At 38.1% G+C, this 27,345-nt stretch overlaps 1 protein-coding gene across 4 annotated transcripts in view; it reads right to left on the bottom strand.

Annotated features, from left to right (window-relative positions):
* Positions 1-27,345, bottom strand: part of man1a2 (mannosidase, alpha, class 1A, member 2) — a 69,505-nt gene that overhangs the window by 36,706 nt on the left and 5,454 nt on the right. For all 4 annotated transcript variants that reach the window (XM_046842857.1, XM_046842830.1, XM_046842840.1 and 1 more), the window contains exons 3-4: positions 10,415-10,673; positions 1,063-1,159 (exon numbers count right to left, since the gene is read on the bottom strand). In XM_046842857.1, coding sequence (XP_046698813.1) covers positions 1,063-1,159; positions 10,415-10,673 — 356 coding nt within the window. The remainder of the gene's footprint in view (positions 1-1,062; positions 1,160-10,414; positions 10,674-27,345) is intronic.

Raw genomic sequence — 27,345 nt, 5'->3', positions numbered from 1 at the left:
TTTTCGTCGCTCATCTCTTCAGCTGAGACCTTATCCAGACACACACACTTCAGAGCCTGTGAAATTACATTATGAAATTACATTATTTCAATAATATGCTCCCTTTGCTATTTTTATCATCAGCAAGCAACAGATGCAAATAAACACCGGCATATACATACGCATTTATTCTGGGTAGTTCTTAAAGTATATCAGCAATTATTGGTATTATCTAATAGAAAATGCATATCTCTACATACTGATTGAGATTATAGGCTTATATTTATAAATATTATTTACCACTCATAAAGGTTCTGTCTACACACACACGTCTTTACTATCCTGGTGAAGACTGCCTTCCATTACCATAATTCATAATTTACCTAACCAATGCTATGTATATTCCTACCAGTATAGATTTACTCAACATACAGCCATTATTGTCAAAAATGTCAACACAGATTTTTACTATGCTCCACACATAAAACGAAAAGGATTGCATACATGTACGGTTATACCCCTAACACACACACGGAGTACTCCTCTCCCATATGGAAAGACACCAGAAAAAGAGATATTAGCGCAGATGCTCATTAATTATGAAAGTAATCCGTGAAAACGAAATGACTCATTTTCAGTCTCCTCCTCTCTTTCATAGTATTCACCTATGGGAACAAACTAGCAGCCATGTTTAAAACTAGACTTCCAGAGAAAGCAATACATGCAACATTCCTACAAAAACAAGAGCTTTCACAAGCTTTAGAAATCTAAACTTTAATTTCCAAAATACACATATAACAGCTTTAACCCGGTCACCATTATCAGGGAAAAACAGCTGGAGAGCTTGACAACAGCCCTCGAAATAAATGATTAAGTGGGGAAACGGGATTTTGCATGTGTATATGCTTGTAACGTCCTTATCATTTCGAGACACGGAAATGGCTGTGTAGAAAAAGGGTGCTAACAAGTTTGCACGGGCATCGCTTTCCACTTTGACCAGAGCTATTTCCATGCAAATGAGGGGACGGATCTGTAGATACAGCATGTTTTAGAGTAATTGGGAAACGGGTGTAGCTCACTTACCAAATATATTTGTGGAATGTCCTTTCTTAGCAATGGGTTTGAGCTCATTGTGTCCCCAGCCGTACTGCCTGTAGCTGTCCCACGCGTGCTTCATCATCTAGTGAGCCACAGATACAAGAGAAGCGTTAGTAAGCCTCATGAATATAAAGCAGTGTCTCAGCACAGTTTGACATACAAACACAATAGGTGTCCCAACCGGGGTCAAAAACGCAATGATAACGGGATGACGTAGGTCCTTGATCCTCCAGGACATTCTTGCGGCAATATCCTTTCGCATGCTCAGACAAAGGTGGCCCCGTATGTGCTTCTCTCATTTCATGCAACAGTTCACATTTAAAGCAGTTGATTGAATGTGGAGCTTTTCTGGAATGTGCAGTGATGCGTTTTAGGAAGCAGGTCATAGGGGAAATACACAGGCTTTGATGATACACTTGGAGAATCTGCAATCAAAGATGTTCTTTACCCAACGGCCCATGCTGTGGCTATAACTCTGTTTGGTACACTATCTTTCGTCTGGCAGAACATCAGCCACAGGGAGTATAGCAGTTAGTTTTTACTACCCTGTGTGTGTAGGTGTGTTTCTGGAAGGTAAAGGATGAAGTAGACCTGTGTGTTTTGCATCAGCGCTGCTATGACTAGTCATGTCTTCCTTCTCCATATGTTCAACGGGGGGGAAAAAAAAAAAAAAAAAAACAAAAGCGCCATTCGATTCTGTTTTTACCTCCATGTCACTGACATCAAACACTGACGCAACGCTGTATCTTTACACACAACACATACCCACAAATACACAAAGCAAACGACTAGACCTGGAGCCATAAATACACCATAACAGAATAAACCCCCTCCATGATGACATAAATATATATGCATATAAACAAATAGTCTCCATCCATATGAGATCAAATCCTCAATCCATAAGATCTAATTTTCCTCAACTATTTAGGGCCTGGAACCACATGCACTAACATGACGCAATTTGTGTAGGCAAAAGGTAATTCAATTACCAAGCTGTGACACAGCGTGGTGTCCTGCAGATGTTCTGACCACGACAGACAGACCAAGATCAACAATTAATCTGATCAAGCACATTGAGCTCATTACCTCAGTCCCTGAACTAAAACCAAACTAAAGCATTGTTTGCATGAACAGTAACCTGTCGTCTGAGGCATTTCACTTTAAGAGCAAATTACTTGTGGAAACTTGAGACCCAGTAAAGTCTCGCTAAGATTCGAGCCACAACCTCCATATCAAATTTCAGGCCAATATCTAGGCCATGCCTTTCTAGTTTCATCTTAGGTACGGCATAAGTGAGACTTAATGGGCTTTAGCAAAAAAGAATAAGCAGCATCAGCAAGATCTTTGGTCTTTGGAATTTCAAATGATATCATTTCTTCCTGCCTAAGATAAACTGGTGGCCTCTGCATCTCAAACCAGCCTCATACTGACAAGTTGGTTTTCACTATAGATCTTTAGTGAGCTGAGAGGTCATGCTTACAAGGTCCACAGTGGCTTTATTAAACCTTGAACAACTTTCCAGCAGATTCAGCACATCTGTCCTTTCACCATGTCTGAGAAACTTACAGATGGTGGGCCACCTCAATAAAGCTACGCATATTTGGCAACAAAGGGTATGAGGAGGACGACGACGACAACAGGCAACATGAACAGCAGCAACAAGTGATGGTTTGGACACCACAAAGATGGAAAAAAGTTTACTTAGCAATTTTACCAAATTAACCAACAGAAGAAACGTCTACTGATGACTTCATAGTACAATAACTGGCAACTCAACCAGCAACAAAAACACTGCATATGTAAATAAGACAAATTCTCAATAAATTTCATGTATGCTTGCTTCTTGCTAAGCAACAGCAGAGAAAAGAAATACTAATATCAAATCTCAAGAAAAAAAATCTACAGAATTATAGTATATCTTCAGAAAAGAAAAAAAATGATTTTTTTTTTTTTTATAAAAGATACTGCTGTCAGTCAGATGCTGGATGTATGACGGTATGCGATGCCTTTAAAGTACATCTATAATAACGCTATTAATCATTTTTTAATCAGTCCATCAAATAAAAACATATGTAATAGAGATCAAACAAAGCAGCAGTCACATCTGGGTGTAAAATGTAGTTTATAAAAGCAAAAGATAAGACTAGCAAAAGATGAGACTAGATTTCAGTGTGTGACACTGCAGGTACTGGCTTTTTCCACAAGCTGCTAAATATCACATGTTGGATGCAGCAAAACAAAATAAGACAGATGATCGCTCTATCAGGTTTGTTTTTGTTTATTACCACTAGGGTCCATATAAAATCTCATAAATGTAATATATTCAATACCTAGAGTGACAGTTACCAACAGGGAAAAAAGATGAGCCAGAGAGCCAGGCTGAGTGATAGATGCTGCTGGTAATGTTATAATTCTACGGAACAAGCAAGGCACAAGTTTGTTAAACTCAAGGTCAAAGACATATTTCACTAGTAACAACACAAAGTATGAAAATCTACAGCTGTAAAAATCTGAAATTTGAAGAATCTGAATTGTGTAAATGTTTAACAAGGCATTAATTTCAGAAACAGGTTCTATAGCACTGTCATTCAAATTCAGATTCGCGCTCATCCGAAACATAAAAAAAATATCTGCAAAAATGACTAGTGTACTAAATATATAAAAATTTTCATACCATATAAAGGAACACACATTGAAAACAGATCACTGCTCGACAAGGAACAGGACAAAGAAGTGAATCTCAACACCACAGAAGCTGTAGCTGTGATGGGGCTGTGCCACTCGTTCGCCACCAAGGGACAAAGATACTGTGGTAGTGACATTTTGCCTTGTGGGCATGTTTAAATCATAAAGGACATGACAAGGCAAAGATCCGAGTTACTCCTGTGATACCTCCTGCAGCTTGCTGCAGAAGCTCCCACAAATCTGCCCATAAACACATCCATCACCGTGCTCTATCCACCCCGTCCACTGTGGCCAGTGTGAGCAGACTGACTCAGCTTTATGAAGGTCAGCTTGTGAGGGAGCCTATTAAATTCCTCATTTACAGCTGAGGCACCAAGGTTCATCTGTACCTTTCTACACTGTAAAGGGATTGTGACACCTTTACATGTCTACTCAAGATCATGAGGACGCCAGAAAGAGCTCATGCATCTTAATTGCGGTAAATGAAGACAAAGCTTGGTACCCTGATGGGATTTCTATGCTATCTGTTGAGAGACAAGTGTGACGAGGAGATCCTTTTAGAGCAAATCACACTGTCTGAAGCACGTCCTAAAAACTCAACAGTGCAGACAGGAGGAGGTGGATGAAAAAAGAATTTTGGGAATGTAAAGAATCTAAACGTGAATACTGAGGACAATGTTAGATCAGTTTGTGCTGGCAGAATGTGAGCAGACCCCTCAAAATCTTAAAAAAAAAAAAAAAAAAAAAAAAAACAATCCCTGTGTATTCCCTTTCAGCATATAGTATAGAGCATGTGTGTGGGTGAAAGAGATGTGGGAGAAAGACAAGATGAGGAAGAGAGAGACTGAACAGAGACAAGAAGAGGGACACGCATACAGGCAAGATGTAGTGTTACTGTGTCAAGCCTTATCTTCGAACTGCCAATTTAGTGTACAAGGGTGAAAGGATTAAAAAGAAAAACCAACCAAGGAAAGAAAAATGAAAAGACAAAGGTGATAAAGAAAACAAAAGCACAGTGAATGTATAGTGCCATTAGACAGGGAGAATCCTGCTGCTTAGATAGAGCTCAGCATTGATGAGTGTTGCCAACTTACTCCTTCAGAAAGCACAGGACAAAGGCGTGTAGGAGGAAGGGAGGATTGTTTTACAGTCACTGCTCTGTAATGTGTTAACACTGTGCAACACACGCTTTATAAACAGGGTCTGCAGATAAGCACGGACTTTAGCTTCGGTTGGAACAAACTCGTAGGCAAACACAATGAAGCTTCCTTTATGCTCTGCGTCAAGACGAGCACATTCACCAACCTCTTCATGGACTCATTTCTGACGGCAGTAAACACAAACTTGGCTGCAGAGCTCCACCGCTGCTGCTCACACGTAGCCCGTGGCACCACGACAATCCGGAACCACCACACGACAAAAAAACCTGGACTAGCTTCACTGCCCGACTCTACGGCAAAAATATGATTAAGTGCGCGGCATTAAAGAAAACCAGTGGATTAATTGTGACTGGATGGAGTCACAGTGCCACAGGACAGGCTGGGATAGTGCACTGTAGAAATAAAACACACACACAGAAAAAAAGAGAAAATAAAAATCAACTACAGGTATACAGAAATCCCCCGCTTTACCACGGTTCGAATCTCACGCCCCCGGTTTATCCCGGAATTGCATTTGCCACATAACTAATTTGTTTGGCTGATTTTCTCGGTTTCTCACAGATACGATAGTACGATAGACCAAAATATAGTGGAATTGTTTATAGAGAATTGTTTTTATGTTTTATGTTAAAATAATGAAAATGATATAAATATAATTATGAATTATAAAATGAAGTAAAATAATACAGTACAGAACTGTATACATAAAATTGCATTTGTGAGGTCCGTTTATCGGGGTTTTTTTGTTTATCGCGGGTGGTTTTGGTTTAAAAACTAAAAACTATTAGATGGACTAAGAAACATAAAATTTATCTATATCATAGCAACAAACAAATAACTCCGAAAAATATTTAGACTTTGTTTATAGTGTAGTATAATTAGTGATGTAGGAAATATGTTAATTTAATGTGTACCATGACAGCATAGTTTAACATTTTCCTTCTGGACAAAGTGTTGAAACACACACACACACACACACACACACACACACACGCACACGCACACGCACGCACGCACGCACACACACACACACGCACACACACACACGCACACACACACGAATAATACAAATATAACAAATGCAAACTATTTAATTAAATGTTCCATTTATTTAATTTATTAATTCAGTTAAATTTGTGCCAATTTAATCGATAAATTAATTTCATCAATATCATAAAAAGTGTATTGTATTCATTTGGTTTATTCTATTTTATTTTTATAAAATATTATAAAATGTTATTTTATATATTATAAATGTTATATTTTTATATTTTATATATTATAAATGTTATATTTTTATATTTTATATATTTATATAACCAAGCAGGCATTTTATTTAAAATTGTTTTAAAAATTTAAACTGTTGATGTTTACAAAAGTTAACAATAATAAACTGTGTAAAATAAAAAAAAAACGACAAGTAATTTTGTGTTTTGCATTTCTTCCCCCAACTGTACCGAACTTGAACCTTGACTTAAAAACCCAGGTACGTACCGAACCGAATGAATTTTGTGTACCGTTACAGCCCCTTTGTCTAATGTCAAGAATGAAATGCCCCAAATAAAAGCAATCTGTCTTTAAAGAACATTGGCCAAAAAGTGCTGGATTGTTTGCTGCCGTATCCGTGGGCAAATCGACAGGCCTCGAACCATGCTTACTCACATGCTTTCACACAGACTAGACTTTTTATAAAAGCTCCAGATATACTATAAAAACTTTGTCCACCTCGTTATTTCGACTTGTCTGACTTTTATCAAGTCTCAATTTCTCTCAACTCATCTTGGAAATTAGTTCCAGAAAAAATATACATATACAAAAAATATACAATATACAAAACCAATGTAGTCAATTAAGGAAAACATTAAGTGCACTGTCCTTAAACTGAGTGAAAAATTTATCAAATCAATCCATTTACTGTCATTTTGCATAGTAGCCCAACTCTTTTGTAAAACCGGAGTTACAAAATCAGATCTTGTACCTGCCATTTCAAAACTCCTACTAAACACACCATCTTTCTTGTTCCTCTCTATTTTCGTTACAGCTCAGTGACTGGCTGTTGTGTATATACTACTGCCCTCTCTTTCAGCTGTCTCGAAGCCATATGCTCAGTTATTATTCTGGCACTTGCATCATCCAGGACACAGTATCCAAAATGCATTCTGCTTCCCCGTGCCAACTAGCACCAGCACTCAGACACACTACCACCAGCAACAAGCCAGCTCCGAGTCAAGTAAGCACTACATGCAGCCAATCAACATCACACAAGCTCAGACCAACTCTACAGAGTCTCAGCTTATCCTGCTTCATTTAGTTTAGTCACCACTGAAAACACAGCGAGCACAAAGCACAGAGGCCTGAAGGTCTTAAATAAAAATAATCCCCCCTGCTTTCAGAAGGTTTTTCTTTCAAACGTGTACACACTGCTTTCTGAAGCAATGGGCCGCATGATTTCTCGAGACGAAACATCAATAGCACATCAACATGAACTTTTACGCTGAATCCGCTGTTTCTTGAGTGTGTCTTTGAGCGTTGCGTCACTGCTCTCTGTCAGCGAGTCCTAAATTAAACATATCATGTTTAGCTGTGGCAGCAGAGCACACGCCAAATCATATGGAGGATTCAGTGCAGGATCATGCAGGCCTTCGTCAGATAAATGCACGAAATGAAACTGGAATACCAATTAAAATGAAACTTTCTTTTGATATAAAATGGAGTCATGTAAAATGAAACCTGGATTGAGACTGCATGCTGCTTTTAAATGTGTTAACAGGATGTACTATAGTCAGTGGGAACAATTATTAATAACGCTACAGTATTAACGTCAGGCTTGGTAAAACAGAGGTGAGCATTATTATGGTTGTTTACTGTATTGTATTTTTACAATATAAAAAGCTTTGTCCTATTTATAATTCATAAATTATATGAAGTGTAATATTAATCTGTGACCTGCTTTTTCATCAAATAATACTGTCAGAACCATCCTCATATATTATATCAAACAATTCAGTGGTATTAAATATATCAAGGCACAAATTTTGGCTCTAGATTTTTTGATCTAGATTTCTTGCTAGCTGGCACATAGCCAGTACACGGCATCCTTGCATGAATCGTTTTAGTTTTTTTTATCACGTATGTTTAAAAATGTCTCTAAATACCAAAGCATCGCAATGATCTCACACAAATTAGAATCTCTGGAAGCTTAGGTGCCAGTAAAACTGCAGTGAGATCAGACAATGGAAAGAGTGTGTGTGTGTGTGTGTGGAAAACCTGGTGTCCAATTCTTCACAGGAGCTGCAAGAATGTAGAAATTCTCACATTACAGAAGGTTTGTTTGTGACAGACACAGGAAGGAACAAAGTCGGACAGAGAGGTGGAGCAGGGTCGAAAGCAGAGAGGAGAATGATTGTGTGCACACAAACACAAAGCCCTGGCACATGTGACGAAAGCCTCATTTATGTTCTCTCTCTGTTCCTAGCGCTTGCTACAAACTGATCCACACAGGTGAAATGAAGCCAAATCTCATGCTTAATCTGTTCAAACACAGACGCGAATGAGGTGTTCGTTTGAGGCAACAGCCCGGAGAGAGGGGCATTGTGGGAGCATCTTGTTCGCGGTCACGCTGTTCAAGGTTAGTACAGCACTAATTAAAGCACAGCTTGCGGGCAAAATGCTTTCACCTCACATAGTTGAGCATCGTTATGATTTAAAACACAAGGTGGAAGAAGAATCTAAGAAACATAAATCGAGCATTTTTTTGATTTGATGCTTTTGCAGTATTCTTGAGCAAGCGTGAAAGTTGTTAAGCACAGCACAAACATTTCCAGAGAAACAGAATAATCGAGGCTTTCAACAGCCATGTAAGTAAAGTGGTTCTGAGGTGGCAGGAGGTGAAGGCAAGTGGATCTCAGAAATGGTTAATAATAGCAGATGAAAAACAGAACACCCATGCCACGGGTTTCCAGAATTAAACAGGTATAAGGGAATATAAAAATGCGATCGAATATTTTTACTCACAATTGATCAAATTATTTCCTCTAAAATATTGTGTAGATTATGAATTAACAGCTACCAATATATATTGCCAACAATAACAACATACCGTCACTAACTGCTGAACCGCACACTTTTTCAGTCATATCTTGTTCATTATCCTGACTAGTCATGTGCTGTTTTGTCTCTCATCACTTGAGCACTTTATATTTTTATCACAGACAGTTTGCTTGCCACTTGTGTACTAATGTGAACAATTATCGTGCAATAAACCTCAATGCCTGTTCTGACGGGAAATGTTTTGCCTTTTGTCTATATTGTGTTAACCGTGTGTGTGTGTGTGTGTACCGACATGCAAAATATCTGTATTGTCTACTGTCTATTGTGCTGTCCATTTGTTACCCGTCTTGCCAACTGACTGTTATATGTTTATCTACACATTTTCAGGGTTGAATATCTTTTTCATAATAAATACATAAAAAGTCTATCGCACTGTTTTTGTTTCTTTAGGGTCCCTTTTATGCATCATTTGGTTTTGGTTTAAACTGTTATGTCACAAATTTAGAAATATAGCACTGTACAGGTGATTTAAACACCTGATGGTGACTAAATGAAACAGCATGTAATATCTGTGAAATCGATCAATGCAGATGCATACTATTAAATTCTAAGTTCAGTTTTCTTATATACGTGGTCCTTTAACTCACTGTGCATTTTATGCATCTGTTTTCATGCATCATTTTCTACATTCACCTGTTTTTTATCCCTTCGATATCATGACATGCTGATGTCCATGACACACAAACAATGAAGAGAGTTAAGGTCCCCTTGCGAGCAGCAGATGGCCCTGCTGTGAGGCATCCACTGTAACAGGGCGAGATGGACCATGCCCTACAGGACGCTTCTGTTTGTTTGTGTGCGTGTGTATTTGTGTTTGTGCATCCACACATGTGAGACCCTGAGTGGTCATCATCCCATGGTGAATGGCAGATGTCCCTTCTGTGACCTACACAAAACTGAAGGGGGAGAAAAATTATAATCTGATCAGCATTCCCTCCTCCTACACCTGTATTCGTCATAGGAGCGGTGTTACGCTGCTTAGACAGATGGCTATTCAGTAGCCTCTCACCCCATGTCTTTATAACTCCAGTTTCTTTATGACTCTGCTGATATCCAGGCCATTATGAGAACAGTTTCAAAAGCCTGCTGTCCACTTCAGGGTTTACAAGCCGACTAAAATACTTCCTGACAAAAAATTTTCAATTTGGTGCAAAAAGACATAGGATTAAAACAATTACCAAAACATCACCGTACCTCACTTGGGCATCTAAACATGTACTCAAAGCTGCATCTTATTTAGTGAACTAAAATCTCTCATATAATAACTGTACATTATAGAATCTAGTGCTCCCAGTACCTTGTTCACACATACAAGCAAATATTCTGCACATTAGTATGAAGAGATTTGCACATATCACAACACACTCGCTCACTCATACCTCTCTGATCTTGTCCCGTTTCTCTTTAACGTCAGGGTCTCCAGGGTCTCCATCATTAATGCCCACCAGTTTGGGCATGGGCACTGGGGGCAGAGGCTTTGGGCCGTCCTTCTTTTTTAGGTCCTTTACCACCTTAGTCTTTTCTGTCTGGATCTCTGCCTTCAGTTCATCTTTGGACTTGCGAAGTTTCTCCTTGGCCTCCTGCAGCGCACGTTCGTGATCTGCCCGGATTTTACTGCGGAGACTCTCCTCCTCTTCCCTGCAAGGGCACAATCACAGCGGGGCACAGAGATTAATAAAAGATGGGATCGTTTACACTCGCTTACTTAAAATGAGATGTTATCGCTAAATGTATTCTGCAACAAGATGTTGACAGGGGTTATATCTCCTCATTCCGCCTTGGCTTACTAAAACATCTCCAAAACAATGCCATCCCTTTTAGCCTGAAATGAACTTGGGTCAAAATATTTTGGACAAATCCCACGTGTACATGCAGACAAGGTGTCTCGCTGTGAAAAAAGTAGAGGTGCCACTCAAGTAAATCAAATGAGGATATATAAATAGAAGACAAAAAAAAAGAAAAAAATAGGAGCAGTGTCTAAAGAAAAGAGGTCTGGTGCATACAAAGGCACAGACATGGATAAACTGACATGCTTATTTTATGCATTAACACAAGTTAGTAACACCAGACTGGTAAAAGAATGAGAATGGGTACAAAAGTGAGCTATGGCTAATACATGGTTAGTGAACTCTAGCTGCCAGTAAAGCTGTTACTACAAAAATATGCTCTTCAGAGCTAATTCACAAATCACTGGTATGACTGCTGTTTCGACTGACAAGAAACCACACCTGCCTCCACCTGTTTAAAGCAGGGGATCATTGACTTCAAATATCAGAACAACAAGGCAGGAAAATACAAAAGAATCCTGCAAAAGGAAACATGAGCTCAGAAACATGATGGAGAAGGTCACATAGTCCAGGATCTGACCACTTACAATAAAAAGAGGATGCTGCTGTTTTACCAACTCTGATCACCCTTCACACAGCAGGTAGATGGTTAATTCAACCTAAGCTGTTATTTAAATCAAGCGCAAAAAGCATCATTTAATATTTCAAAACATCCAAACACTAAGCACACTGTAGGAGTGTCAAACAGAAGCATAATGCACTGATCAAACATCTCTACTTATCCCCATTAACACCAAATCCACGATCATCTAGATGCCGTCTGCCACTGCACTACTCTGCTAGTTCAGATGCTCCGATGGAGCGACTGGGGTCAGTTAATAAAAATAAAAAAAATTAAAAAAAAACATGATTTGCAAATCATAAAGAGCCGCTGATTTTCAGACTTGCGCTCTCGCTGCAGCCAGTGAAGCATCGTGATACGATAAGTCCTGGACTGATGTTTTTCTTCTACAGAATCGTCCCATCCACTGATTCCACGGGCAATTTTTTATCAAGTTAACAGGCAAAAATTGCAGTTTTCCCACCGCACCTTTACAAGCCTATATTGAAAATCTAAATCATTGGTGAGCAGCGCACTTGGGTAACTAGTAAAACAGAGAAGCAAGAAAAGAAAATTGCAGCAGACTGCTGAATATCCTGATGATAACGGATTCATATTATCCGGCTTAAAATATGCACTTTTTAATTGCTATGCCCTCTAGTGTAAGTGAATTTCAAATGAACAAATATGCAAATTGTAAGATATCAGTAAGTCCTCGGCTTGGAGCAAGACGGTTTAACACTTACTTTTAGAACAAATTAAATGCAATGAAAACCGAAAGCAGTTTCGGTAGCGTCAAACCTCTAATCACACCTTCCTTATACATGTTGTTAATGTGTATCCCTAAATGTAGGACCTGAGCGATGAGATCAAGTGGTTTGACCATAAACAGCAGCCATCCATGCATTTAGATTGCAGTAGATGTTTTCAGACTCTAATGGTTCCAGCAAAACACGTGATTAAAGCTAAACACTAAAGTAAACACTAATAACTACCAGCATTACACTGGAGTATCTGAGCTTAATGTGTATTCTAACAGGACATGGTAATATATTCCACTACAATTCTGCGTTAACTGGCACTATTAAACTCCCTTTATTTTAAAAAGGTAAAAGGTGCTTTTTACTCATCACATGCAGATTAAAACAGAGTGAAATTCTCTTTGCGTATCCTAGAGATGTTAGGAAGCTGGGGTCAGATCCCAGGGTCAGCCATTAAGAGGGTTGCAAAGTTCCAGGAATATTGAAAACCGGAAACATTCCATTTTCAATAAAAAGGAATTAACAGAAATGACAGGGAATAAACTGAGAATTAGGTTAGGAAACTTAAATGTAGTTAAAAAAATAAAATAAATAATAATAATAATAATAATAATAATCTTGCAGCATAATCACCAGATTTAACCAGATTTAATGCAATTTCTACCCTGCACTTTCATTAATCACATGCAAACAGCACACTTACGGCAGAGCTGTGCATTCCTCCATAACACAACACAGATCATTTCTTGAATCCTGCACACAAAGTAATAGCGAGTCTTCATGCAAACTACATTGTACATAATTTTTCATAAATTAATGTTTAAAACTTCCTTGTGCTGTGTGTAAGCTATTGTGCAAAAAAATACAAATCCATACTAACAATTAAATCAAAGTCAAAATGTAATTTGTGAAATCTGTATTTGTTTTCATTCATGTCAGCTAACGACCAAACAAACAAAATGTTTTATTTGTATATGGTATGGTTTATATACATTTACGCAATTAGCGTGACAACATCAAAACCACCTCAGGGAAAATGTCGAAACAAATCATATGGACAGTAGAGAAACTTATTGAAAAGTTACAAAGGGAAGAGTAGTGTTTGTTTTAGTAGTAGATGTTTTTATTATTAAGGCATGTCATGAACAAAATTAACTCTACAGATGCAAGCTAACGTTAACAACAGAACGCGGGTCTGAACGCATCATGGATTGATGTAAACCCTTTTCTTGAGTGTGTCAGTTTTTGACTGTCATACAATCTAACATCTTGAGCACCTACAGTGCGACATGAGGATCATGTTTGTACAGTCCGACAAGCAACAATCGCAAAGCACTACAAAAATTGTACAGAGCGAGTCTGGCATTAACAGACGCACACCTGAACCAATGAAAGAGAGGCTGTCTTTATGTTAATGTAAAACAACCACATATAATAAAGCACCACACAGCAGTTTCAGAGTATTCAGCGTGATGGAAGGAGAGCACATGATTTACCTTAGATGCCGTTTTATAGGCTGTCAAACGAGATCAGGGGCGTGCTTGTGTTAGGAGGCCGTGTTCAGTGTGCAGCAGCGTCTTTTAAATTCCCCGAATCCTTTTTGTCTTAGCCGGTTCCATTACTCAAGACTATCATTTCACTTAAATCAAGTTTCGCTTTCTGCCTTTCACAGTGAGAAACGAGTGAGCCGGAGGTATCCATTTTTACTTTCAGGCAGAGTCCAGGTTTTTGAGACTATTAGTGAACACGGTAGTTGTGGTGGTGGGGGTGTTTGTAAGAAGTGCTGGTAGATTACCAGTGATTCTCTGAAAGGGGACAGGCTTCAAACAGACACCCGAGACACTGAAATATGTGAGCTTTTGGAAACGTTTCGGGGTGCAACAAAATATCAGCTGGATTCAATAAGGATTTGAATGCTAACTGACAGAAAGCAGAAGGAGTGCTGACAACATGAATTTATTCAATCCTGTAAAACAGACTCTACCATCAATCCCTGTATCTGCATTAATAGTATTTCCAATGAAAAATCATTAAAAAAATACGACAATAGGGAAAAATCCTGTTCTTCTGCACAATCTCCGAATCTTTTTGCACAAAGCGTAGTTATTGAATAGATCCTTTACGTAGACACCCTTAAAAAACAAACAACAACAAATCGCAATAAGCTCATCCCGTTTCTCTTCACGGCAGCTGGTACGCAATAAAATTATGTGCATGCAGTGATTAATCAAAGAAATGTATTCATAAAACAATTTTTATCATCATGAGTAATGACCCAATAGGATATACACACAGAGTTTCTGTTGGCTCTTTTTTCTACATAGAAATTTTATTATAAATTAACAACCAATAGATTGTAGTGCTAGAATGGAAAAAATGTTAAAACCCTGAATCACACCCCAATTTCAAATCTAATGCTGCTATATGCAGATGTTCTACTGAGTGACCTTTGCTCTTTTCATAGCCAATTCACAGGAACTAAGTGCTCCCTGTTCCACTCATTAACAGGATCATTTAAAAAAAAAAAAAAAAAAAAATCCCATCACTCACTTATTGTCTTGTCTTGTTTGCTCTCTACTTATAGCGTCTCCTATAGAAATTACGTGCCACGACGCATTTTATGTTTTGAAAGGCAAATATCAGAGATAAGACAGGGTGATGGATAGTTTAGTCTCGGATAGAAACTGGATGATTTATCTTGCCAAGAAATCCTGCAAAAACAAAAAAAAATTTATTTGATTGTAAATGTTTGTAAACTATTATCTAAAAATATCCCACACGTACAGAAAGGAAACGTCTTCCCTTTCAGTAAGACAAATTAGGCGGTTGCTCAGCTACAACAGTTTTACAATGATGCCCTCGAACGATTTACTCACTTGTAATATGATTCTTCCTGCTCAGCCACAAGAAAATGTCTACATGGTCTACCATGGTGGTATTCAGCATCAGACTGATGCCAAGCTCATTTACTCGCGCACCCAATCATTAAAAAATTCTAAGAATATTCAACGTCTTACAATTAATAGCGACACAGCAAAGCAAGCGAAAAACTGTGCTCTGCTCAGATATCAAGAAAAGGAACTACAGCAACAAGGAACAACAAAGAACCTGCTAAAAACCCCTCAGTGCATGAGGCCGTCTGACCCGAGCATGCAAAGAAGTGTCAAAGAACTGATCATTTGCATGAGCATAGGGATTCATGGGTTTTACACATTGTCCATGAATCACGGTGTAATATACCAATGACATGTTACTCGTGAAATACAGCATGAAGAGTTCTTTCTAGCCGGGGGGTGTAGGGGGGTGAGGGACCACATACACTATATTAGAACATTATACATATGGATACTTGACCATCACATGCATATGTGTTTTTCCCACAGATTTTGATCAACAATGAGTCCACAACACGTCTTTTTGACGCTTGATTTGTGCACAGTGGCATCATTATGCAGGAACAGGTTTGAGTAAAAAAAAAAATAATAATAATAATAAAAATAATAATAAATGGGGATCCTTTACAATTTTGTGGGGGGGGCAGAAATAGTAAGTAATATACTTTATATGTACTGTAATACTTAAGACTGCACTATTATAACCGTTGCACATGTTTATATAACTGGCTCTTCTTTGCATCCATATCATTTGTATAGATGTATATAACATTCATTAACACTGTACACAATCTCTCCTTCATTGAACTATCCATGACCATTGTACTCATTGTATATAATCCCCTTTCTGTGTACTGTTCATTTAAATTTTTTATCATTATTTATTCATATCCATCATATCTCATAGCCTCATCAACCTGTACATTTGTAAATATTTTACACTGCTACCAATGCACTTCTGGTTAGATGCTTACTGTATTTCTTTGCCCATGTACATGTTCATGATTGGTATGCAGGTGGTTCATTTCAGTTTCATTACAGACAAGTACCGAAAAACATGTTCTCTTACTCATACGTGTTCCGAAATAAAGTTATTGGTGCGGCCCTTGTTTCCAGAGCTATTTAAAGGACAAATTAATGGTTTTACAGCATATATTACAAGTCGAATTACTTTCTTTGTAAATAAAAATCTCTTCTGACCAACTTTGGAAAGAAAGCAGGGCAATAATCCGGGTCAACCTCTTAAATTTCCATTATATGGACCATATAAAGGCTTTTTCTTTTCCTCTTCTCTCGCACATATTCCCATGGTGGTGGTTGCTATCTCTTTTATACAGCGCGCTGTGCAGCTGTTTGTTCCTGACTAAATCACTCTGAACCAGAGGGCGCTCGGGGAAAAAAGCCTTGTGGTATCAAATGATAAAGAAGCCTTTTAAGCAAACAGCACCACATTTAAAGGCTTTCTACTGATCGTCCACGTCATCTCTTGTTTCAGTCCACGTCAGCCTATTTCCAGTTTCATCTTTGCATAGTGAATAGTAACTACATGAGCGACTGTTATTATTTACACTTATTAATAACTGCTCGGCTCTCCGCACTTCAGCATCCAGTAAGCCTGTTGTTCTGTAGAATTACTGTGTAATTCATTCAGACTTATGCATTTATCCCATTCATTTGAAAACAAGTGAGCTACAGACTGCGGTTACCTATCCATTTAATGTTTCCAAAAGCACAACACTGCATTATATCAGTAGTTTAGAGTGACAAGAGTGTTCAACAAGTATACACTTTCAGGAATTACAGTACAAACAAACAGAACAAGGTTCCACCTTCAGGCTTTATCTTTATGCGTCTAAGGTCCTGACACCTTTCTTCTCATTTGAGAAAGGTTTTCGAGAGCTATGGTAATTATAAAATCACCGGGATCAGTGCCTACCTAAGGTCAAACCCTCTGGTCTCTTGGCATTTCCACAAAGCCTGAGGATCTTGAAACCTGATAGAGTTCATCAAGACATAATTTCTACAAACCCAAGAACTTCTTTGATAGACAGAGATTCTGATTTCTCATCCAGGAAAAAGCACTTGGTAACAAGGCATGCATCATGAAATTCTAGGTCATATCCTGCTTCATGAGGGTAATCTGATTTGGGGCATTCACTTTTGCTTTTCCAGGCAGGTGGTGCATTAAGTAGCTCAACCACAAGAAACTTGCGCATGCATGCAAAGTGAAGACTACGTGACAACCTTGAGGTTAGACAAAAACAAAAAAAATTTACATTGAATTTGTTTAGCTTTTTCTTTAATAGAAATAGCAAAAAAACAACAACAATGACGGCAAAAAAAAAACACATTTCTTTCTTAAACAACAGTTATCAACAGATCTTACATGGCTAACCCGAGTTGAGTGCTAATGTTAAGCAAAAAACTGGTTCATTATAAAGTACAGCACATGTATAAAGGTGTGGTCTACCACAAAAATTTGTGAAATGTATGTAAGGATTTACTCTCCAATTTAAATATGGAAACGGCTTTATGCGTCTTGAGAGGGTATTTTGACATTCTTATTGTAATCTGGCCACAGTAAACTATTTGAGCGGCCATGATGGAGAAGCTGTAGTCTCTTGTGGTACTGACCGTGTTCTGGATTTGTGATGTTTTGCAGGGATAAATAAAGATAAAGCCTCATTTCTTTTTCCCAATTATCTTTGGAACCAGGGAGGGTGACTGGCATATTGTATTTCCTGTTAACTGCCTGTTAACATCTATAATAAGCAGTTAAATCTTGAAGGGTGAGTACAACTTAATGTATATCATTAAGAGATCAATAAAGTTTTAATACATGCTCTGTGTCTTCATCTGATGAAGGTTTTTGGACAGGAAGGAGTTCGATGCAGTCCACAAGCCGGGTTGTTAACAGCTGTTGTTCGCTATTGTGTGTTACCATTGATGACAGCTTGCACATCATTGAGGTTGATGATGTGGAGCAAGGCCAATAAAACCTCAGACGACATTAAGCGCTTGCAAAGCTCCAGGAAAATTACATCTGTCAAAAAGTATTTGTCAGCAGTTCTGCATAAATAAAAAGTATCATTTCAAGCCACATGCTTAAGATTGGCCAGTGGTGGCTCAGCAGTTAAAGCTCAGAGTTGCTGACCAGAAGATGACCCAGCTGATCCCCAGCACCACCAAGCTGCCACTGTTGGGCCGTTAACCCTGTCTGCTCCAGGGGTGCCATATCATGGCCCAGCTTCCTAACAAGCTGAGATAAGCAAAGAAATGTTTTCACTGTGCTGTTTGTTTAGAGTGTGTGGCCATATTTTATAAGAATTTCTGCTTTATTAAAACAACAAAAAATCTCCCGAGCTGCACTTATCGAACACTTTAAACAAACACAAAACAAAGAATCCCTTCCACAAGACACACAAACACACACCTTTCTATAACTCTACAATAAAACCAACAAACTTCAAGTCAGGATCCATTTCTGCACCATTTCCACACATTAATATCAGCCTTTTCCATTCTTTGGTGGATGTGCACAGTGTTCTTCATGTTTTACAGAAATAAAAACTGACCTCTGTTCCAAAGCAGTCATTATGATATACTTTGGCTTCGGTTTTGGCAGAGAGAGATCCACAGCTGAACAGCTGATAATATTCAGCTTTGTGTGAAAGTTTCATTAAACTGTGAAATTCGCACTAAACTTGTCCACTTTTTCAATCGGATTGAACACCGGGGCAATAATGCATTTTATTGACAAGCCATACATATACCTAGAAAAAAAAAAAGGAAGACTAATATTTATGGAAGGAATCTCCAGCATTAGCTCTTTGTAACCCACACGATAATAAACACTGAGGGAATAAAAAGCGAGAAAATTATTATAATTATTTTTTAAAGATTATTATAATTATTTTTTTAATAATTATAATTATTTTTATACAAGTATATTTAAAAAAGATTACTTTTGTACTTTTACTCATGTCCAAATGGAAACCGTAACTTTTTACTAAAGTGATATTTATGATATGCTTCACCGTATCGATTGTAACATCGTGATTGTAACATTCTATTGTTCTACTTCATTTGTCATTCACTTTCCTGTGAGGGGAGAAAAAAAGAAAACAGAAAACCTAATAAACAAACTTAATGATAAAAGGTGTTAACTAACAACATTAAATATAGCTGTAAATTAATAAAATATTTGACATGCAACTACTTGCAAAGAATCAGACGGTAAATAATCTGTGTACAATGATACTTGGAAATCCAGCAAGCTCATACCGCTTTCTAGTGTAGACATAAATATATAAAACCTTTAAAACAATGCTCAGAAAAACAGCACAGATCCTCAAAGTTTATAGCAATTAACAGCTCTACAGCTAAAGTGCTGAATTCCCTCAAGGTAAAACCTGTTCCATTTCTCAGAGGGTGTTATGATGTTATATGCGATCAAAATGTGCTTTTCTTCAATTTTATCAGAGGAACCAATTTCGATCAACACCGTTCCCGCTTTACGTTAACATCTTGGTCCTTCTTCGTGGTTTTATTACTTACTAGGAATAATCTGCCACCTTGCGCATCTCTCTGCCAGCTGTTTGTTAACTAGCTGTATCCCATTTTATAACTTTAATGTGGTAGTAACAGCAAAATAGAGCGGCCTGGAGCAGAGTGGTGCAATAAAGCTTAATAACACGCTCCTCCCTATGATCGAATTACAAATGCTCACATCATCACTCGCCGAAGGAGCGAGTGCAAATCACATCGTTTATTATAACCCGATGATCAAGAGAAACATATAAAGCACAACACGCATTTATCACCAGTCAGAATAATTGAATCATGAATCTGCGTTGAGTTTGGAACACGATGCACCTGTCCAACACTGAGGAACTGCAATAATGCTGGATTAGTGCTGTAATTTGACGTTTCTCATCAGCTTCACTTTCAGAATACTGCATTACAGAACTTGAGAACACTTCAAATCTACACTATATGGACAAAAGTTTGTGGACACCTAACTGCAAGATTAATGCTTTTTAAACCTCCTATTCTATTATCCCCAATAATAACCTCCATTCCTCTGGGAAGATGCTTCACGTATTTTGGTGTGTGCTTGTGAAGGTTTGTGCTCATTCAGTCATTAGGACTTTAGAAAAATCAGGTACTGATGTAGGGTGAGGAGGGCTGGGGTGCAGTCAACATTCCAGTTCATCCAAAGTGGCTGAAATGTCCAAGCACACTGGAAAACAGCTACAATAAAATCAGCATTAAACTGAACATTAATCACAAGCAATTTGCATTCATTAAAAACTCAGTAACACCAACTATCCTAAAAAAAAAAAAATCCACCCAAAATGAAAAGTTCTTGCTTTTCACGATTTGGTCATAAGTAGAGTAGGCTATATGTACAGTACTGGGAAATTATGCCGGAAGCTGGTACGCACTGTCGTACGCCGTGGCTAGCGATTGTGGTTGTAAAGTTGAATGGTCGTAAGTTGCATAGGTCATAAGTCGACGACTACCTGTATATCTCATAATTTTGTCCTTAAATCAAGTAGTAATGTTGCATTGCTAGTTTTCTATATATCCAGTAAGCTTAAATTTGTTGTTTGGTTTTAGAAAACCGATGAACAAAATGCGTTTATGCCTGCTACTTCTGTCAGCGGTGCACAACAACTCGTAAATCTTGACAAAAGCCATCAAACAAAACACTCCTTCTGGCTTGAACACTCTGAACATGTTCTTCCATATACAACAGTTAGCTCTGCTCCACTAATCTGATTGGTCAAACTGCGTTCCATGATCGCTTATGTTTAGTATAACCATACAGGGACATGTATTGAGCATCGCTCCACTCCACTGTGCTCGCCACAAAGATCCCACTAGTTTAAAACGGTTACTACAGTAGAGTTAGTGATGTGAGTGAACACAACTCACTATTTTTTTTGGAATCCAACCACAAAAAAAGAAGCCACATTATTGTCTGCAATAAATAGCTCTTGAATAATTTGAAAGAGTTAAAAGCAATTGGAATCCAAAATAAAATGTTTATTTCATTCCTTAATAAAATCTGATTTTGTTTTTGAATCAGCACTTTTTTTAAATAGGCAAGTGGACAAAAATGATGGAATCTTTAACCTAATATTGTTTATTGTTTATGATGCACACTTTCCATAGATTCAGATAGATTCAGGGACAAGATTCAGATAAGGGCTCATAGAAGATTTGCTCAGAATAGACTTTTATTCTTAGCCATTCTTGAGTGCATTTAGATGTATTATCTTAATGGAGGAGCCATGAGCTGCGCCTGAGATGAATGTTTTTAATGCTGGACAGTACGTTTCTCTCCAGAATGGTTTGGTATTCTTGCATTTTCATTGTGCCCTGTACAAGGCTCCCTGTGCTACAGACAGCAAAGCAACCCCTGGAATATAATCAAGCCTCCTCTATGCTTCACAGTAGGTATCATTCTCTTCTTTGAGATCATTATTTTTGAGTCTGAGGAGCTACAGGTGATGTCACTTGCCAAAAGAATACATTTTTGTCCTATCTGTCCCAAGAACATACTCCCTGAAGCATTTTGGTACAACGATATACATTTTAGCCAATGTTAAAGAAAGCTCTTCGTTTAAAATGTATTTTCTTGGAGTACCCACAAATTTGCCCATGAAGGAACACCAATTTTCCCGGAAGCACCCAAAACAGGAATGGACAAATCAATATAAGCCAACGAGTGAATAATGTGGGCATAGTTTCATCAGGATCCATTTCTGCTAGCTGAGCAAAATCATACATATGTATGGCCATATTGTGTCTGAAAGGTCAGAAACTCAATATAAATTTCTTGTTCATAGAGCGGTTATAGTGGATTTTTGGCATGGCTGTGATTATACACGGGTTCTTGCCTGCACCAGATCACAGCTGTGTTGATATTCAGTTTAACCACACTCTTGCTTGTGTAAAATGACTTAATTGTGTATGCTCAGACCTCCACAGCTGATGTCTGCAATAGTCATCACCTATATTTGTCCCAGGCACCAGTTGTGAAATGAACTCCCTCTCTCTCTCTCTCTCTGAATTGCATTCACTACCAAGATCTCCTTTTACTTTGATTTTTGGGTCACACAAAAATATAACAAGAGAACAAACAAAGCGATGACATTTCGGCTCCAAATATGCTTACTGTACACCAGCCAAGAGATGCAATGTTCAGAAGTACAGAGGCTGCAATTTCGGAACATTTCCTCCCCTTTGCATCATAGTGGTGCATCTCTGGGGACCTTCTAGACGAGACATTCCTACTAACTAGCAGGGACCATTTAGTGGAGGAATGTGAGGGACGATTTAGCGATGCTACAGGCTCACAATCTACTCTATGTTTAGTAGATATAAGCATGGCTCAAATTAGCTCCAGGAAGCACCATCATCTTAAATATATTTTAAAATCAATTAGTGAGATCATCAAAGCAAGCAAGATGACCGGGCTACACGGCGCATCTGGCACACGGTGACATATGCTCACTGCCATAAACATCCTCCTGATCACTTGTTACAGTGCATAAAATTAAACCCGTCATTCCCATAAAAAAAGATTTTTCTGCAGGACACGATTACAAACAATTCACAAAGGAACTATTAGTTACATAAGCTGGCTTGTGTACCTTTCCTATTTACTGTAAACATCTTAAAGTATTTAAAGAATTGCTAAATATTCATTGCTGCACCTATGAATTACAAATGTCTTAGAGAAACACTAATCAAAATAAGGAACTCTGATTCCAAGTGTGCAAAGAGAAAATGATACCGAATGCGATCCTTTTCATGTGCAGAACATAGTTAAAGTTCAGGAACGTCTAGTCAAGTCAAGTGGCGAACCAAAATTTGTTTAGTCTCCATTTTTATGATTAACTTAAACCTATACACAACAATGCCAGGGGTATTAAAAAAAATAAGCCAGAGTTAGTGGCTATAGTAGCTGAGGCTACTCCCTCCATACCGGAAATAAGATTTGTTTTCCGCATGCATGAAAATGCTAAGGAATCCATAGCGCTAGCAGCTAATGTTAGCGCTATTGATTCTATTGCGTTTTATGCCCAGCTTCAAGAATTTCTCTTAAACGAAGATCCTGACAGTTCCGCATATCGCAGGATTGAATGAATAAAGGATTGAAGGAATGAAGACATTTGTTAAAGTAGTACATAGTACATGTACATAGTACATTTTTCCATTTATTTAATTTCATTCAATTAATTTCATTGGTGCCAATTTAATTGATTACTCAATTCTCAATTTAATAAATATAATAAAAAGTGTATTGCATTAATTAGATTTATTTTATCTTTATCTCGGCTTCTCCCGTTAGGGGTCGCCACAGCGGATCCTCCGCACGTTTTGATTTGGCACATGTTTTACGCTGGATGCCCTTCCTAACGCAACCCTCCCCAATTTATCCGGGCTTGGGACCGGCATTTAAGCAGGCATTTTCTTTAAAATTGTTTAAAAAATGTAAACTGTAATAATATTTATGAATAATAATGCGTTTAAATAAAAATGACAAGCAATTATGTGTTTTGCATTTCTTCCCCCTAAGTGTATCAAAATTTACCCGTGTCTCATAAACGGAGGTACCTACCAAACCATTCATTTTGTGTATGTTACACGGCTAAAATATATTACAAAATAATTGTGGAAGGAAGTGGTAGCTTAATGGTTGAGGCTTTGGGTTACTGAAAGACTGAGGATTCAAGCCCCAGCATTGCCATGATGTCAATGTTGTGAGCTTGACTAAGCAAGGCACTTAACCCTTTCTGGTTCAGGGGTGTTGTATCATATCTGACCCTGTACTCTGACCCCAGCTTCCTAACAAGTTGGGATATACAGAGAAAAAAAATGCGTTATGCCTATGCTTTAATATATATATGTGACAAGTAAAAGATCTTAAAAGTTAAGGTTGTCTGTTTCTGATCAGAATTATGCTTCCTGGTGTCTATTTTTTAATCACGTAAACTGTAAAGTAAGTGCAAAGTGAAGGTTGTAGCGAGTTTCAAAGCTTTGATGCCCTCATGTCCAAAAATAAATAAATAACTAAATAAAATATTTCTGAAAAATAGGCTGTGATTGTTTTAAATGTGAGCTGAATATCAGCATTTGAATTGCAAATTCAAACAAACCCAGCTGCTTTAGTCAGTGATAAGAGAAAATACAGCACCTGAATGCTAACACAAGCTTTCTCAATCACAAGGCAGCAGGCAGGTACGTGTCCTTGACGGGATGGTGTTGAATCTGTAGGCTCTTTACCAAATATTTCAGTTCTAATAATCAACTGTATGAATGTGATTCTGCAATAAGAAATATTTCCACATAATCGTAGATAAAGTAATGCAACACAAACATGACAGCCACCATCATCAACATTATTATTATTGGGTTAGCAAAATCCAGTTCTTTTTTTGAAAAAAGTATTTAACCTTAAAACCATCTATAATGTCCTAATACACAGTGGGCTTCTGTTACAATTTTTGATGTAATCGTCCAGATGTCTGGTTTGTGGAGAGTATGGGAGTGCACAGTAATAATATCAGCTGTGCAGTGAGGACTCGCAAAAAACCTAATTAGATAGAGGAGTGTCCCTGTTTTAAGTGATTCTGCAGAAACGTACAACAATAAAATGAAATAAAGCTTGGTGGGTTCTGCAGTACAATATAGCAGTGAGCATTGCTGGATTTTGTGCTGTGTAATATTGTGTATAGAAAATCAAATTGATGCATCGCACAAGCTTTGCACATTATAGTTCATTCGCTGTTGAACACTATTTATTCTTTTCTTTTTGTTAGTTAGTTTTATAAATAATACATTAATTAATATGAATTGTTACAATAATAATCAGGCAATATTTTAACTAGGAGAAATAGTGCGGTTAAGTGTGATAGAGCATGGACTAGCCGAGTGTAGCCTGGCACAGACCATGGCAGAAACCACGGCACAGACCGGAGTGAGTGATAGACAATGTGCTTGTGTCTGCCTTCAGACCTCAGGCCAGGATGAGCGAATCTCTCTGTGGGTCATGAGTGAAAGCAGATGACCAGGCAGCAGAATACATTATTCATGATCAGCGACTCCACTACGGTAAACTCACCAAAGCGGGAAAACACACAGTGGTGTGGCTGTGAGCAAACATTCAGACAGCTTCCTACTGCTCTAGCACAACTGCAAGCATTACTGCAGAATCTATTTTAAAGCATTATTTCCAATTCATCTGATACCACATGATTTTGAACGTACCATATACTGATAAAGCACCAATATCATTCGATATATTCGACTCTATCAGCCATATGTTGTTTTGGAAATCTAAAAAAACTACAAATCTGTCACCACAAAGTTGGAGGCAGACAACTGTAAAGGATGTCTTTGGATGCAGTACCATTAAATGATCCTAAACCTGTTCCAGCATGGCAGTGCTCCTGTGCACAAAGCAAGCTGTATGAAGAAATGGTTAAACATGAGTTGGAGTGGGAGATCCTGAGTGGCCTGGTAGAGAACACCTTTGGAATGACTTAGATCACTGACTGTACATCAGGCCTCCTCACCCTACATCACTACCTGACTTTAATAAGACCCTTGTGGCTGAATAAGCACAACTCGCCACACAACAATCTAGAGCAGGATCTTCACAGAAATGGAGACTAAATGTGGAATGGGTGGTTCACAAAAACACTAATCTTATGGTCAGGTATGCACAAAATAGGTTATGGCAATGTCAAAAAGTAACATCAAAAGAAACAAAGCATTACTCATCATCATCATCATAAACACAAATACACTTGTTTTATTTCACAGCCCTGTTCATCAGACATGATATTGTCGGAAAAGATGTCCCTTAAACACCTAAACAAACTAATCATAAATGTTAAGGTCTCTTAGTTTTCCTGGACATAAAGCAGCATGACATCAGTGGACACGTCCAGTTCAGCTCTTCAGTCTATCAGTACAATTCTGGTTTCTACTCATGAAGTGTTTTTAGCTCTATTTCTATCTAACTAACTATAACTACTATCTAATTGACTTTGTCTTTGCATATAGAGACACAGAATCAAGGTATACATGCACAAACATATTCGCACGCACAAACAAAGCTTTAAGAAAGTGCAACTTCTGCAGTGTATTTATAGCTCATTTAGAAACCTTGTATATAGAACAAAAGTACTATTATCGATTTTGCGACGTTACCTACACCAGTGTGTCCAGATTGTAGCAGCTGGCAAAAAAGCCTTTCAGTATGAGGCTGGCAGCACCACTGTGCTTTACTCAATGAGAATAAAAGCCCTCACTCTCATCTAGATCTGTTATCCATCCTGTGCTTTGATGCATGCACTTGCAATATGCTTTACAATATATTAAATACCATGGTACACCTTTGATGTGTACAAAGCCGGCATTATTCTGGCAATGAGTTCTGTCAGGTTTGGTTTCTATGGATTCTATATACAGTTCAAACACAGCATTGTAATGATGTTCTGAATTTCTTTAACGATTATTATTTTTCACACTGTACTAGCTAATCAACCCCAAAATATCCTATAACAGATTGTGTGAAAATGTGCGTTATTTTTTCTTCATCTTGATTGTCATCTAGGAAAATGATGCAGTCCTGCTGACGTAAGCAATCAGCATGATTCAGGCTCGGGCAGAAAACAGGGACACGCAAAAACAAAAAAATCAAGGCCATGGTAGAATCATGGCAAAGCTTTAAAAAGGTAATGAGGAGAAATAAGCAGCTGTTTGCGGCTGAACGAAAGAGGAAAAACAGGAAAGCTTTGTGCTTTGCGTAATAAGGACACTGGAGGCTGTAATTCAGCCTCCTTTTCTTTCCACATCCCTTTACACAAACAGATACAAGCCTTATAACGCCCAGCATGAGACAACTGGGACGATATGTTAGAGATATTCTCTGTGCTGACACAATTCGGCAAGCCTGACTACTTTTAAATCCCACGTTTCGTCGTTACCACTACAGTATATAAAGCTGTCACATGAATTTTGCATAGTCCTACTGGTGCTTTTCGTTAAGTGTCATGGCAGCAGTTACACTTCTTTTAAATGTATAAAAAAAGAAAGAATGACATTGTCTTTGGTCACAGTGGCACCAAATCAGCTGCTGGTGAGTCACATGTCACATTATGCAGCCCAAGGCTCATGGTAGGTACGATTTTTTTCTGCGGCAGCAAAATTGTACAGGGTAAAGTCTACTTTAGTTATATTAGT

This window comes from Silurus meridionalis, chromosome 3, assembly GCF_014805685.1.
Source record: "Silurus meridionalis isolate SWU-2019-XX chromosome 3, ASM1480568v1, whole genome shotgun sequence".
In the NCBI taxonomy this organism is placed as follows: domain Eukaryota; kingdom Metazoa; phylum Chordata; class Actinopteri; order Siluriformes; family Siluridae; genus Silurus; species Silurus meridionalis.
Note: the sequence above shows the minus strand (reverse complement) of the source record. Positions and strands in the feature narration are given on the sequence as shown.